This window comes from Spermophilus citellus, assembly GCF_964194105.1.
Source record: "Spermophilus citellus genome assembly, chromosome: 2".
NCBI lineage: Eukaryota > Metazoa > Chordata > Mammalia > Rodentia > Sciuridae > Spermophilus > Spermophilus citellus.
The window spans coordinates 239,102,953-239,117,709 of NC_138183.1; the positions used below are offsets into that span (position 1 = coordinate 239,102,953).

Genomic DNA, 14,757 nt, shown 5'->3' on the forward strand with positions numbered 1-14,757 from the left:
ACCAACCACAGGGGTTGTCACAGTTATTAAGTGGAATAATGTGTGAAGAAAACTCAATGCCATACCATGCATAGTCAATTTAAATGGGTATCTTATCAGCTCTTATAAAGTTAGATTTTAAAAACAAACATTATTAATATGTCCACTGTAGCCCTTACATCCTTTATTGCTGCATCAACTCTGCCCTCTTCTTATGTCCCCTACTCTAAATAGTCTGCTAATGAGCTCCTGTCTCGGGTATCTTCTCCCTTACTGAACCTCAGACCACCTCACCCAAGGCACACAAACATCTTTACTAGAGTAATATCCAGGATTTTCCTTTCTTCAGATTCTTCTTTCCATTTATGACATTGGCTATTTCCAAGGTCCCCCATTTCATAAAGATACAGAGAAAATTCTTGAGGTTGCATTCATGAAGATCATCATCTACTTCCCTTTTAAGGCTTAACTGCCACTAGTATATGATCTAACAATACAAGCTGGATTCTAAGTCATCTCAAATGATTAACTGTACACAGATGTCTCTTACCCTGGTGTTCACAAAAGTTCCTCAAACCTATGCTCTTAACAGAGTCTTCATCCAGGAGACAATTTAGGTAATCCTCAAGAATTCAGAATATATTTTTCTGTATCAAATAAAAACTTCACAAGAGTTCACAGCTCAACATAATTCAGACATTTATTATTTATTACAATGGAGAAATTTAATAAATGCATGATTATGTTAATAATTTTTTCAGGTAATATAATTAGTCATCATATGAAATAAATGGAGAAAAGGAACAATGTGACAGAATTTGTTCTACTGGGACTTACAGAGAACCCAAAGATGCAAAAAATCGTATTTGCTGTGTTTTTGCTCATCTACATTATCTCTGTGGTAGGAAATGTGCTCATTGTGGTCACCATTACTGCCAGCCCATTGTTGGGGTCCCCTATGTACTTTTTTTTGGCCTATCTCTCCTTTATTGATGCCTGCTATGCCTCTGTCAGTACCCCTAAATTGATAGTGGATGCACTCCAGGAAAAGAAGATTATCCTGTTCAATGGATGCATGACTCAAATCTTTGGGGAACATTTCTTTGGAGGCTCTGAGATAATTCTGCTTACAGTGATGGCTTATGACCGCTATGTGGCCATCTGCAAGCCCTTGCACTACACAACCATCATGAACCGACGTGTGTGTGGCCGTCTAATGGGAGTAGCATGGACAGGAGGCTTTCTCCATGCAACCATCCAGATCCTCTTCATCTTCCGACTACCCTTCTGTGGCCCTAATGTCATCGATCACTTTATGTGTGATCTGAACCCTTTGCTCAATCTTGTCTGCACTGACACCCACACTCTGGGGCTCTTTGTTGCTGCCAACAGTGGGTTCATCTGCCTGTTAAATTTCCTCCTCCTGCTGGTCTCCTACGTGGCTATCCTGCGCTCCCTGAGGACCCACAGCCTGGAGAGTAGGCGCAAAGCCCTGTCCACCTGTGTCTCCCACATCACCGTGGTCGTCCTGTTCTTTGTTCCCTGCATATTTGTGTACATGAGACCTGCAGCCACATTACCCACTGATAAAGCAGTTGCTGTATTCTACACCATGATAACTCCCATGTTAAATCCCTTAATCTATACCTTGAGAAACTCCCAGATGAAAAGTGCCATTAGAAAACTGTGTAGTAGGAGAGTTTTTTCAAGTGACAAATAAAATGTGTCTGGAACCCAACAGTGATTCAACTGAGTAAAATACCAAAAGGGATTTTTTTTATAATTTCAGATAAGCATACTTATTGGATAAAGAAAAAAAAATATCCAGGCAGTTGATTTACAGATTCTTAACTGAAGGGAGTAGAAATGGATACAAGAAAAAATGGGAAAACCTAACCCATTGCCATTCTCTTCATATTGGGGAAATTCTACAGTAGTGGTCCTTAGTATTATCAGCTTCATCCTTATATATGGGTTTATAAGCAATCACTCAATAAAAAGTATAAATGAAATAATATATATTAGTGCTGAGCTGTAATATCTGCAATGATCTGAAGCAATTGGTACTGCTATTATTCCTATGTTACTGGTAAGAAAACCAGCAGTAAGGGTGAGATACCAAAACTTCCAATATTGATATTGATATTGTTGAGCCAGGAGTAAAAAATATCACTGATTTCTTGGACCTTTCTTTTTCCTATATTCCCCACCAGGTAATGAAGATAAAAAGATCAGAAAATTATTACAGCTGTAATATTTTTTAAAAAATTATTCAGATGCACTTTTATTCTTAGTCCCAATTCAAGCATGAGCAACAACGTGAGAACATTTTTTGTTTTTAAAGCAGATCATCAGTCACTTAGATAAGAACTTCTCAAGTTTCATCACAAGGATGTTTAAAAATAGAAAGCATTTCAGGACTGGTTGCCCTATGAATAAAAGCAGAAGATTTACTTTCACACTTTTGCAAGGGTGAGAAAATTATTGTCTTCTGTGTTAGGATTTACCTAGAAATCTTTACTGACTTTACTATTTAAATAAACTCTAAAAAGAAACCACTGTTTCCAACAGTTGGAATTTATCAAAGAATGAACTGTATTGGAAATATAAAGTATAAAGCACACACACATTAGGCAAGAAAAATATAATAATTTTTTATTAGTAACTCCTTGTATTTGTGTAGTCAAATTAATGCTCACTTGTTTTCCGAAACTGTGGTATTTAACTGTGTCAGGGATATAAAAGCAATGGGCCCTTTCACCTCTGATGGGTAGTGATGAAGACTATACCATGATTCCACGCTTCCTTATTGGCTTCAGATCTATTTTGCATTGCAGCTGTAATCTGAAATTTGTGGCTGACCCATCATAAAAGATGATGACGACTCAAAGGAAAGAGCATCTGAGTGTCAGATTGGAGTCTCTACTCATGAACTACACAATCATATTCCGTAAACTCCTACAACAGATTCCATGAGATAGAACAAAGCCTGGAGCACAATACATGTTTCATAAATGGACCAAAGTATAAAGGATAAAAAATAAATTAACACGTGGAGAACAGGAAAAAATAGTGAAGAAGATGAAGGAATTCTTTCCAAAATAGATTGGATTTAGATCCTAATGAGAATTCTAATAGTCCATGCAGGGAAACCACATTTGTTTTTATTCTTGCTTAAACTGGAGGAGTGAGAAAGTTATTGAAGCAAATTTTCAGCATGAGAGCAAAGATTTTACCTTGATATTTCTCTGCACTCAACAAGATATTATTTCTCTTATGATTATGAGCTATCTATATTTTGTTGGCTAAACAGTTTATTTGGAGGCAACATTTTATTACTAAACACCATTAAAAAATATGGCTTTACCAGGGAAGTATACAGTGGAGGGAGGGATGGAAGGAGGATGGCTAATGGGTACCAGTGTGGAGTGAGAGAGGAGGAATAACTACTACTGTTCTACAGCACAGTAGGATAACTACAGCTTACAACAATTAATTCACTATTTCAGAATAGGGAGTAGAGAAGATTTGGATGTTTCTAACACAAAGAACTGATATAGGTCTGAGGTGATAGATATGTCAATTACCCTGATCTGATGTATGTATTGGAATGTCTCATTGCACCCCAGACATATATGTAATTACTATGTGTCAATTAAAAATAAAAATATTTTTCAGTTTTTAAGTGTTTTTGTTAGAGCATTATAATTATGCATAATATTTGGGTTTATTTTGATATAATCATTCAAGTATGGAGTAGAATTTTCTCCACTTTAGTCCTCAGTACTTTCTCTTTCCCTTTCTTCATTTTCTCCTTCCTATGCTCTTCTGGTCTTCTTTCTATTTATTAATGACTTTTTGATACTTTATAGACATACACAAATGTGAAATCCACTGTGGTATATGCCTATCAACACACAAAGCGATTTCAGATTAAATACATTCTATTTATTCCTCTGTCATTTATTAATCAACAAATATTGTGAGTGCCAAGTTTGTATCAGGCATCCAGATATTTGACAGAGGTTTGGTAATGAATAAAAAGAAACCCAGATCCTGCCTTCACAGAGCATCTTTGCTACAACATTTCCAGAATAGGACAGAAATCACAACCCAGCGATATAAATGGGATGATCGTGGGAAGCACATGGTGCTGGGAAAGCATGTTGAAGGGCACACAAAAAAATTCTTTTGGGAATCAGGAAAGGATTCCTAAAACAAACAAACAAACAAACAAACAAAAACACCAACAATGGGACCTAAAGGATCAGAGTCAGGAGAGTGCACAGGCAGGAGGCTGAGCTGAGGGTATTCCTAGAAGACTAGAAGTTCTCCATCTGCATGATCATATTTGAGCTGCACCATCAGTTTTTTTTTTCCTGCTTTGGGTTTGCACTGTAGCTCCATCTCTTCCTGCCAGCATGTCCGCTTGAACCATAGCACTGACTCTGTTTCAGGACTTGTTCTTGGGGTGAAAATGTACCGCTGGCTCTCCTAGGTCTCCAGCCAATTGTGGATCTTGGAACTTATCAGCCTCCATAATCACATGAGCCAATTTCTTAAAATAAATAAATAAGTGTGTGTGCCTCTACATATGTATCATATATATATAATACATATACAGAAATATATTCTTTATAATAATAAATACTTTCCCCATATTTATTATAGTAAATCATTATGTTATTTTATTTTATTACAATAAAATAATGTTTCATTTATTTGAGGCCATGTGTTTGTATTCTCCAAATAAATAGAACCAACAGGAGACAGCTAGGTAAGTAGAGAGAATAATAAATAGATAGATAATCTCCTATTGGTTTGTGAGCATCTCCTGTCAGTTCCATTTCTCTGGAAAATAATGACAAAGGTCCTAAAGATGTGATGGTCATTTCTATAGCCATTTTGAAAGCTAGAAAAGAAAGTTAAATTTTCAAGACTTTAGGAGTTGATTAGAAGTTCCCTGGTGAGAAGACTCCTGAATCCAATCCTAGCCTTCTTTCAAAGTATCCGGTCTCCGTGCAGTCACATATTCTGATCCCTAGAACTGAGCCTTCCTTCTCCCATCTCTCATATCTAGAACTGGGGAGAGGCATTGCCTTTGTGATTAGCTCTGCCCAGAAATCCTCACAATCTGTGCTTTTTCAACTCCTTTAAAACTTATGCTACAGAACCATGAGTCTGATTCAAGTGAGTGACTCATATTTACAATCTTTTCTTAGAAAAAAATCATTTAATTTTAGGAGCCATTCCCCTCAAAAATCAACCAAGTGATGTTTCACTTTTCCTTTCTCCTACTGTTCTTTTGACCAGTGAATGACATTTTTGACAAGGTTTAGAATTCATCTATAGAACAGGGAAAATTATCAGGCTGCAGTTAGAACCTTGAATGTTTTTTCTTTTTTCTTTCCAACAAGTGTTCATTAATATCTAAAATACACCAGGCCTGGTGTTATTAAATGAAAAAAAGAATTACAGTAACTTTTGAGTGTTATCCACCACTGTGGGAGGCCATCCTCGCACGTGATTTGAGTTACCGCAGTGGCTGGGTGAGAGGTGCTTAGACAGCTGTGTCAGAGCTTTCCCTACCCTTTCCCAGGCCTGAAGGCTTGTCCGTGCAGAGGCGTGTCTGGCCACTGCTCCCAAGACCCAATCCTCGCCCCTGACCTTGGGATGCTGCCCCCTTAACCTTCATTGGATGGGATTTTTCCCTTGATTTTTTTGTTCCCCAATAAAAGCTCACTCCGTGGCGTGCTCTCCCTCTCTCGCTAGTCTCTTCTGTGAACCTCGCCACTGCATTAGGTGGCTGGATGTTGGAGCTAGGAGAAGCTGACTCGGAGCTGGTATTAAAGGTAATGAGAGTCTGTCTCTTTAATTTAAAGCTCCCTAGCATTTACTCATGAATCGAACCTTCTTTCATGAAGCCAGCGCTGGTCGAGTGGCAGACACCACATCCCGCCTTAACTCTGTGAGAGGTCCTGCTATTAATTCTACTTTATAGCTGAAGAAATTGAAGCTCATTGAATTTAAGTAGCTTAATCAAGACCCAAAGTGAGGAGGATGGGCTGGGGTTGTGGCTCAGCAGTAGAGCACTTGCCTCACATGTGTGAGGCACTGGGTTTGAGTCTCAGCACTACATATAAATAAATGAATAACATAAAGGTCTATCAACAACTAAAAATAATATTTAAAAAAAGTGAGTAGATGACTGAACTAATATTGAAAGCCCCCCAAATCTGCCTCCTTTGTTCAGATGGTGTCTTTAATTTCATGATGCAAGAAACCAATCACTAAAAGAAGACCAGGTATTACTATAAAAAGGACACAGTACCATATGAATGTATAAGGAAGGTGTGGTCTAAGCTGGGGTAGGGGTTGAATGGTCAGGGAAGATGTGTGGTCCACATCCCAACTGTTTTCTTAAGGGAGGGTTATTTAAGCTGAAACCAAAAGTTATTAAGCCCTAGAGTAGATAAATAATTGAGAGCTTGGGAAGGCTAAAAAGTTTGGGAATGAAGCTGGACTATATTATTTGGTCAACAGTGAGAAGTTATATGTGGTAGCCCACCAGGTAGATATGCAGATCTAAGATTTTTTATGAGCTAAAGTTAGTCAATTTCACTTTCCTGAAGGCATCTTAAAATACATTATAAGCTCTAATTGTAACTCTCAATGAGCTGGAAGTTTACTAAATGTATTGAACAAGTGAGAAACTAGTTATAATTGACCTACATTTGAACAAATACAGTTTAGTACTTAACATCTACCTTTAATCTTAACTGTCATAAATGTTCTCTTACTTTGAAATAAGCTACTTAATCTTTCTGAGCCTCAGTTTTCTCATCTTCAGAATGGGACTAATAATATATTTCATTGCTTTGAAGGTTAAATAAACCTGAAACTGGAGTTTTGAGATGAGACTAAACATTTTTAAAGCAACCAAAAAAGGGAAAATATAGAATCAATTGCAACTAAATTTATAACACATCTAAATTTATAGAAAATTGTAAAAGCAATGGATAATGTGCCATTCTAGCCAAACCTAGTCAACATAGTACTAGAATTCCAACCAGAAAAATTAGAAAAGAGAAAGAAATAAAAGGCTTACAAATCAGAAATCAAAATCAGTCTGTTTGCAGAAAACATAAAACTTCCAAACTCCACCAAAACAATCCTGTTAGAACTAATAAACAAATTCAGTAAAGTTGCATGATACAAAATCAACATATCCCCAAACAAGTTTTATTTCTATATACTAACAATTACTATAAGATAAATTATAGAAACTATCCCAACTGGTTATAAAAGCATCAAAATAATAAAATATTTTAAAATAAATTTAACTAAGAAAGTGAAAATGAGCACTGTTATGGTTTGGATGTAAGCTGTCCCCGCAAAACTCACATGTGACACAATGCAAGAAGGTTCAGAGGAGAAACAATTGGGTTGTGAAAGTCTTAACCCATTCAGTGAATTAATCCATTGATAGGGATTAACTGAGTGGCAACTGAAGAAATGGGATGTGGTTGGAGGAGGTGGGAATTGGGGATGTGGCTTTGGAATATATATTTGGTGAGTAGAATTTCAATCTCTCTCTCTCTCTCTCTCTCTCTCTCTCTCTCTCTCTCTCTCTCTCTCTCTCTCTCTCTTTCTCTCCTTCCTGATCATCATGTGAGCTGCTTCCCTCTACCATTTTCTTCCACTGTTATGGAGCTGGCTACATATGGAGTGAGACATCTGGAACCATGAGCTCTCAAATAAACTTTTCCTCCTCCTCGATTGTTCTAGTGGGTCTTTTAGTCCCAGTAATGAAAAAGCTGACTAAAACAAGCACTAAAATCTATAAATGATAAAAAGTATTAAAACCAACAAAAATAAGTGTAAAAAAATAGCACATGCCCATAGACTAGAAAAAAAATAATACTATTAAAATATTTGCACCACCCCAAATTATCCACAGATCCAACATAATTTCTATCAAAATCTCAGTGGCATTTTTCACATAAATAGAATAAACAATCCTAAAACCCTCTTGGAACCATGAAAGACCACGAATGGCCAAAGTGATCTTGAAAAAGAAAATCAAACCAGGAAGCATAATACTAACTGATTTTAAACTACATTTTGAAGCTATAGTACTCAAAATAACATGCTACTGACATAAAAACAGACAAACCAATTTAAAAGAACAGAGAATGCACACACGAACCTGTGCACACATGGTCAACTAAACTTGGATAATAACACCAGGAGTACAAGTTAGGGAAAGGAAATTCTTCAATAAGTGGTGTTGGAAAAGCTGGATATCCACATGGAGAAAAAAAGAAATTGTATTCCCATTTTATACCATATACAAAAATAAGCTCAAAATGATTTAAAGATTTAAATGTGAACCTCCTAGAAGAATACATATGAGAGAAACTCTTTGACATTGGTCTTGATATTGTTTGTTTTTAGATAAGACACAGATAACAAAAAATCTAAAATAAGCAATTATGACTAATCAAAGTAGAAAGTTTCCATATAGCAAAGGAAACAACAAAATTAAAAGCCAAAATAAAGAATGGAAGAAATATTTACAAAGCGTGCATCTGAGAAGAAGTTATATACAAAACATCTAAGGAACTCACACAACCATATAGCAAATAAATAAATAAATAAATAATTTGACTTAAAATGGGAGAAGACCCTGAGTAGACATTTCTCAAATAAAGTCATACAAATGACAATGAGATGTATTAGTGAACATCACTAATTATCACAGAATTTCAAGTCAAAACCACATTGAGATATTACTTTATACATGTTAGATTGGCCATTATCAAAAGGTTTAGGGATAACAAGTCTTGGAAAGGGTATGCAGAAAAGAGAGTTCCTCTACCTTTTTGGTGGCAATTTAAATTAGAAAAAAACTGTAATGGGAAGCATTACTGTGGTTCCTCAGAAAATTAAGAAGAGAACTTGCATAAGACCCCACAATATCAGGTCCAGGTATGTGAGAAGGAAATTAAATCAGAATCTCAATGAGAGATATCTACACCTCTATTTTTTATTCACAATAGCCCAAACATGGAAAAACCTGTTTCCTTTGGTGGATGAATATACATGATTCCTCCATTTGTAACCACACAGAAGAACCTGGAAGACATTTGTGTTAAATAAAATGTGCTAGAATCAGAAAAACAAATACTGTATCTCACTTACTTTGGGAATTTAAAATAGTCAAACTCAGAGAGGAGAATCATGGTTGCCAAGGGATGGGGCGAAGGAACAGGAGCATGTTGATCTAAGAATACAATCTTTCTAGGGTGTTAGAAGGAACTGCATGGGTCACTTGGGAGATCGAGAATGTCACTTTGTGTTTGTGATCATTATAGGAAATGGGAATATGCTAGAACGTGACTCCCTGGGAGGGATTAGAAGTAAAATTATTTATTTTTTAAAAGAAACAGTACAATCTAAAAATATTCCATTATTTTTTTTAAAAAAAGAGTATAATCTTTCAGTTTTAAGGTCAAAAATTTCTGGGGATGTAATGTACATCATCAGTGGTGATAGGCGTTAATTTGTAATCGTTATACAATGTGTGCATATATCAAATCAAATCATCACATTGTACACCTTGAATATACAGTCTGTCAATTAAGTATTTTAAAATGGTAAATAAATGAACAAAAGGACTGCCGTAAATTATATGCCCTCACTTTCTCTGGCTCTCAAGCAAGCGTTAGTGGTTTTTTAGAAAAGTTGCAATATCGATTTCAAAAAAAGAAACAGAAGCCCTTTCTGATGAGTGAATTAACAGGAAAAGTATAGCAAAGGTCCACCCACTTGATTTACTACACCTTGCTCTTCATATGGCACCAGATTTTCTACCAACACAGGTTCAGTTAGAGAAAGGTTTAGGTTACAACTGCAGGGAATATAATTCCCCATTCAAGAATAGGATTTTTTTCCAAACATCTCTCTCCAGAATACCAATTTTGAAGAAAATCTTTTCATCAAAGGGGATAATTAATTCCTGGGAGAGAAGGCAGCAGAAACAGAACAAGCTCCCTCAACCTTTATGGAAACCTCTTTAAATATCTATGTGGCACAAGGTGAAATGTTTTGTTATTCAAACATCCATAGCAAAATTAAGCCATGGGAACAGTGATCCATTTCCATCTGATTCCTCCATACCGTGTTCTTCTTGCTCTGCAGGACAGGAGCCATATATAGGAACCATTCTTCATGTGTTTCAAGTAAGTCCATTTTAATTGAAATCCCAGATTTTCTGTGAAGAAGTTTTTCAGTACTAAACTAGATGGGAATATTTACACTCTTAAGAATGTTTTCATTTTTTTTTTCAGGCAACTTTACTTTGGTAATTGATATGTAAGAAAAGGAACATGTTTAATACAATTTCTTAACAGTAATTAATTTAATATTGAAATTTCTTGGTTTTTTCCTTCTTTTGGTGTGTTGGAATTAAACTCAGGGTCTTGTGCATGGTAGGTGAGCACTCTACCAACTGAAACTACATCCCTAGACCCAATTTTGATGTGTTTGAACAAGCTCTTTCTGAAGAAGTATAGCTTTAATATTGAAACTTTTTAATTCCAAGATGAGGTCAATTTGAGACGAGATTGTTTCTGAATGCCCTGAAACATCATTAGGATCTTTTAATATGACTAAGGTCAGGTTTTCAGTGGTGCTGATGCTGATTAAAGATGGTTACTTTCTATGTACAGTAATAATTATAGTTCAACACTTCAAATATAATCATAGCATCTTTTGTCCTCACCCCAATTCTTCAAAGTATAGTTGGTAAATATCATTAACCTAGTTTGCAGCTGAAAAATTTGAGGCTTACAGAGATTATGCAATTTGTAGGACAAATTCTCTCTTGACATGAGACACCATGCTTTTTCTGAAACACATGTTTAATAATCAAGACAAATAATAAGTGTTAACTTCTGTTTTTCTAATTTTTATTGATGTATTATCATCATACATAATACGTTATATACATATATGAACATGCATATAACATGATTTGATCAATTTCATTCCCTATTAACTCCCCCTTCCCTTTGCCTCTCACTCCAACCCCCTTCCTCAATTCTGCTAGTCTCCCTTCTGTTTTCATGAGGTCCTGTTTGTCATATTTTTCTCTCCAATTTCCATGTTCGAAAGAGAACACAGGAAACCTGACAGAGTCTGGCTTATTTCATTTATCATGATGTTCTCCATTCCATGCATTTTCCTGCAAATGATATAATTTTATTCTTCATTAGGCTGCATAAAACTCCACTGTGTACATTTACTTCCTTTTCTTTATCCATTCATCTTTTGACAGACACTTAGGCTGGTTCTACAACTTGTCCATAGTCAATTGCACCGCTATAAACATTAATATTATGTATTTCTATTATATACTGACTTTAATTCTTTTAGATAAGTACCAAGAAGTAGTAAAGCTGGGTCATATAATGGCTGCCTTTTTAGTCTTTTGAGGAACCTCCATACTGTTTTACACAGTGGTTGTATAAATTTATGATCCTACCAACACTGTATTAGTGTTTCTTTCCCCCCTACACCTTTACCATCGTTGTTACTTGTAGGCTTCACCATTCTAACTAGAGTGAGATGAAATCTCAATGTAGCTTTGATTTCCATTTCCATGATTGCTAAAGGTATTAAATGTTTTTTTCCAAATATTTGTTATCCACTTGCACTTCTCATTTGTCTATACAAATTTAAACAACAACCCAGTTTTGGGAAGACGAGTAAATTTAAAATGAATTAAAAATTTTAGCAATTGGTTATTCGTGACAATGGAGAAATAGATTTTGGCAAATATATGTTGAAATGACAATATAGCAGAGTTGTAGGATGAAAAACAAAAGTATTATATTTAAACAAGTTTTGACTGTGTAAGAGGTGCTAGCCAGGGGAAATTTAAGATTACAGCCAATAAAGTAATGCATTTCTTTGGAAGACTATGTATCAAAAATTGTAGAGATAATACAACATGCAGTACTAACTCTTTAGGTATAACTTCTTAGGAATTCACACTTATGGATATTAGCTCTTCAGGAGAAAAGATTTATTTCCCTCCCAGTAGGATCTGGTACATGGAAGTTCCTCACAAAATATTTGTTGAACCAATATAAATGAATTCTAGTAAATTCAGTAATTAAGCAAAAAGAAGACTAGTCATAGGATTTAAAAATTTAAATATACTTCATACACACAAGACATAAATATGAATATTAAATGGCATCGAGTAGCTGATTAGTCCAAGTGCAAACATGGAGAACTCTTCCTCCTGTGGATGACATCAGTGTCTGTGGTTTCTGTGAGATCAATATTGGAATGTTTCTCCCGGAACTTATTCCATGGTTGAATATTTCTGTTTATTGCTCTACCATCAATTCTTCTTATCTCCTAGGCATAAACCTATTCATATAAATGAAATTCCTATGTGCATCTGCAGCTCTGTGGTGAGTGTTCATATATATGCTCCTTTGATCAATTTTCATAACAAACCATAATGTGATACTATCATTCTCACTTTATAAATGAGGAAACAAGGATGCAAGGTGCCAGGAAATAAACCACAGGTAAAAGAAGTGGAGTGGAAAACACTGTGATTCTAACCCAATGTGCTTCTGATTCTAAATCTGATGTACTCAACTACCATTGTCACTTTAAACGTTTTGCCAGAGTCAGGTTCCCATGCTTTGGAGGAGTGTGAAGAAGAAAGAGCTGAGACTGAGGGAGAGACCAAGATAAAGGAGACTTTAATGCATGTGAAACTACACTTTTCCTAATATCTGGGATATCAAAGATGTCATTACCTATGTAGGTATCAGTGTGACTGTTAATGAAATTGCTTCATAAAAATATTTCACTGATGTAGTGGTAAAGTAATTATAAATATAATGGTTGTATAAAATGGAGATTACGAATTCAAAATCACTTATTATCACACAATGGTATATGATCTAGGTTAAGAATATGGAGGAAAAAAATTTAAGAATTATCTAATCTAAGCTCCACTAAGACTTTTGTGAACTGCTTGATTTTAGATGTGTTATTAAATTTCTCTGTTTCTATTTTCTAATATGTCAAGTTAAGCATAAAATGATAGTAGTAGTTAATTGAATTTGTATTAAACATTAAATCAGCAAATGTCAGCAAAAACATTTAAAATACTCTACCTTTTAATAAATTTAGTTCATATTATCATTATAACTATTAATGGTATAAGATTAATATGTTATTATTATAATTATCATTGTGTTAATGCCATGATCAATGTTTATTTTCATCTCAAGAAAAAACTATTGGTATTCAGTAGAATCCAAGCATTTATTATTTATCAGAATGATGAAGTGCAGTAAATTTTAAGATTGCTTTGATAACTTTTTTTCAGAAAATGTAATTAATTTTCACATGAAGTACATGGAGAATAGGAGCAACGTGACAGAGTTTATTCTAATAGGACTTACAGAGAACCCAAAGATGCAGAAAATTATATTTGCTGTATTTTTGCTCATCTACATCATCTCTGTGATAGGAAATGTGCTCATTGTGGTCACCATTACTGCAAGCCCATTGTTGGGGTCTCCTATGTACTTTTTCTTGGCCTATCTCTCCTTTATTGATGCCTGCTATTCTTCTGTCAATACCCCTAAACTGATCATAGATTCACTCCATGAAAAGAAGACCATCCTATTCAATGGATGTATGACTCAAATCTTTGGGGAACATTTCTTTGGAGGTGCAGAAGGCATCCTGCTTACTGTGATGGCCTATGACCGCTATGTGGCCATCTGCAAGCCTTTGCACTATACAACCATCATGAATAGAAGGGTATGTGGCCTGCTAGTAGGAATAGTGTGGGTGGGAGGCTTTCTCCATGCAACTATCCAGATCCTCTTCATCTTCCGACTACCCTTCTGTGGCCCTAATGTCATCGATCACTTTATGTGTGATCTGAACCCTTTGCTCAATCTGGCCTGCACTGATACCCGCACTCTGGGGCTCTTTGTTGCTGCCAACAGTGGATTCATCTGCCTGTTAAACTTCCTCCTGCTGCTAATCTCCTATGTGGTCATCCTGCGCTCCCTGAGGACCCACAGCCTGGAGGGTAGGCGCAAGGCCTTGTCCACCTGTGTCTCCCACATCACAGTGGTTGTCCTGTTCTTTGTTCCCTGCATATTTGTGTACATGAGACCTGCAGCTAATTTACCCATTGATAAAGCAGTTGCTGTATTCTATACAATCATAACTCCATTGTTAAATCCTTTAATCTACACCTTGAGAAATGCACAGATGAAAATTGCCATCATAAAATTATGTGGGTGGAAAGATATTGCTGGTGACAAATAGATGTTCCTGGTGCTCAATACTGATTCAGCCGAGGCAAGAATCAAAAGGACGTTACAGATGCAAGAAATATTTACAGGATAAAGCAAAACATTGCCTAATTTAACTCATAGCTAAGTATTGAGGGGACAGAAATGGGTCCAAGAAAAGAGAGAATGTCTATCCTAGGACTATTCTGCACACTTCTACCAAATTTTGATTTAGTTTTACTAGTCGTGCAGTGTATGGATTCATAGGCTTTTATCCTCATTAAAAAGGAAATGGCAGGGCTGGGGTTGAAGCTCAGTGACAGAGCACTTGCTTATCAAGCATGAGACATTGGGTTCAATCCTCAGCACCACATAAAAATAAATAAATAAAATAAAGGTATTGGGTCCATCTACAAATAAAAAACCTTTT

At 35.8% G+C, this 14,757-nt stretch overlaps 2 protein-coding genes across 2 annotated transcripts; both read left to right on the plus strand.

The window, feature by feature from the left end:
• Positions 1-769: 769 nt before the first annotated feature.
• LOC308639147 (olfactory receptor 4C46-like) lies at positions 770-1,699 on the plus strand (the record flags this gene model as incomplete). Its single annotated transcript, XM_081277203.1, has 1 exon — positions 770-1,699. One exon carries the CDS (start codon positions 770-772, stop codon positions 1,697-1,699), a length of 930 nt encoding a protein of 309 aa, XP_081133329.1.
• Positions 1,700-13,422: 11,723 nt separating this feature from the next.
• Positions 13,423-14,361, plus strand: LOC308638847 (olfactory receptor 4C46-like; the record flags this gene model as incomplete). The annotated part of the gene is made up of 1 exon (XM_081276722.1): positions 13,423-14,361. The coding sequence occupies one exon, from the start codon at positions 13,423-13,425 to the stop codon at positions 14,359-14,361; it is 939 nt and encodes a 312-aa protein (XP_081132848.1).
• Between the last annotated feature and the right edge of the window lie 396 nt (positions 14,362-14,757).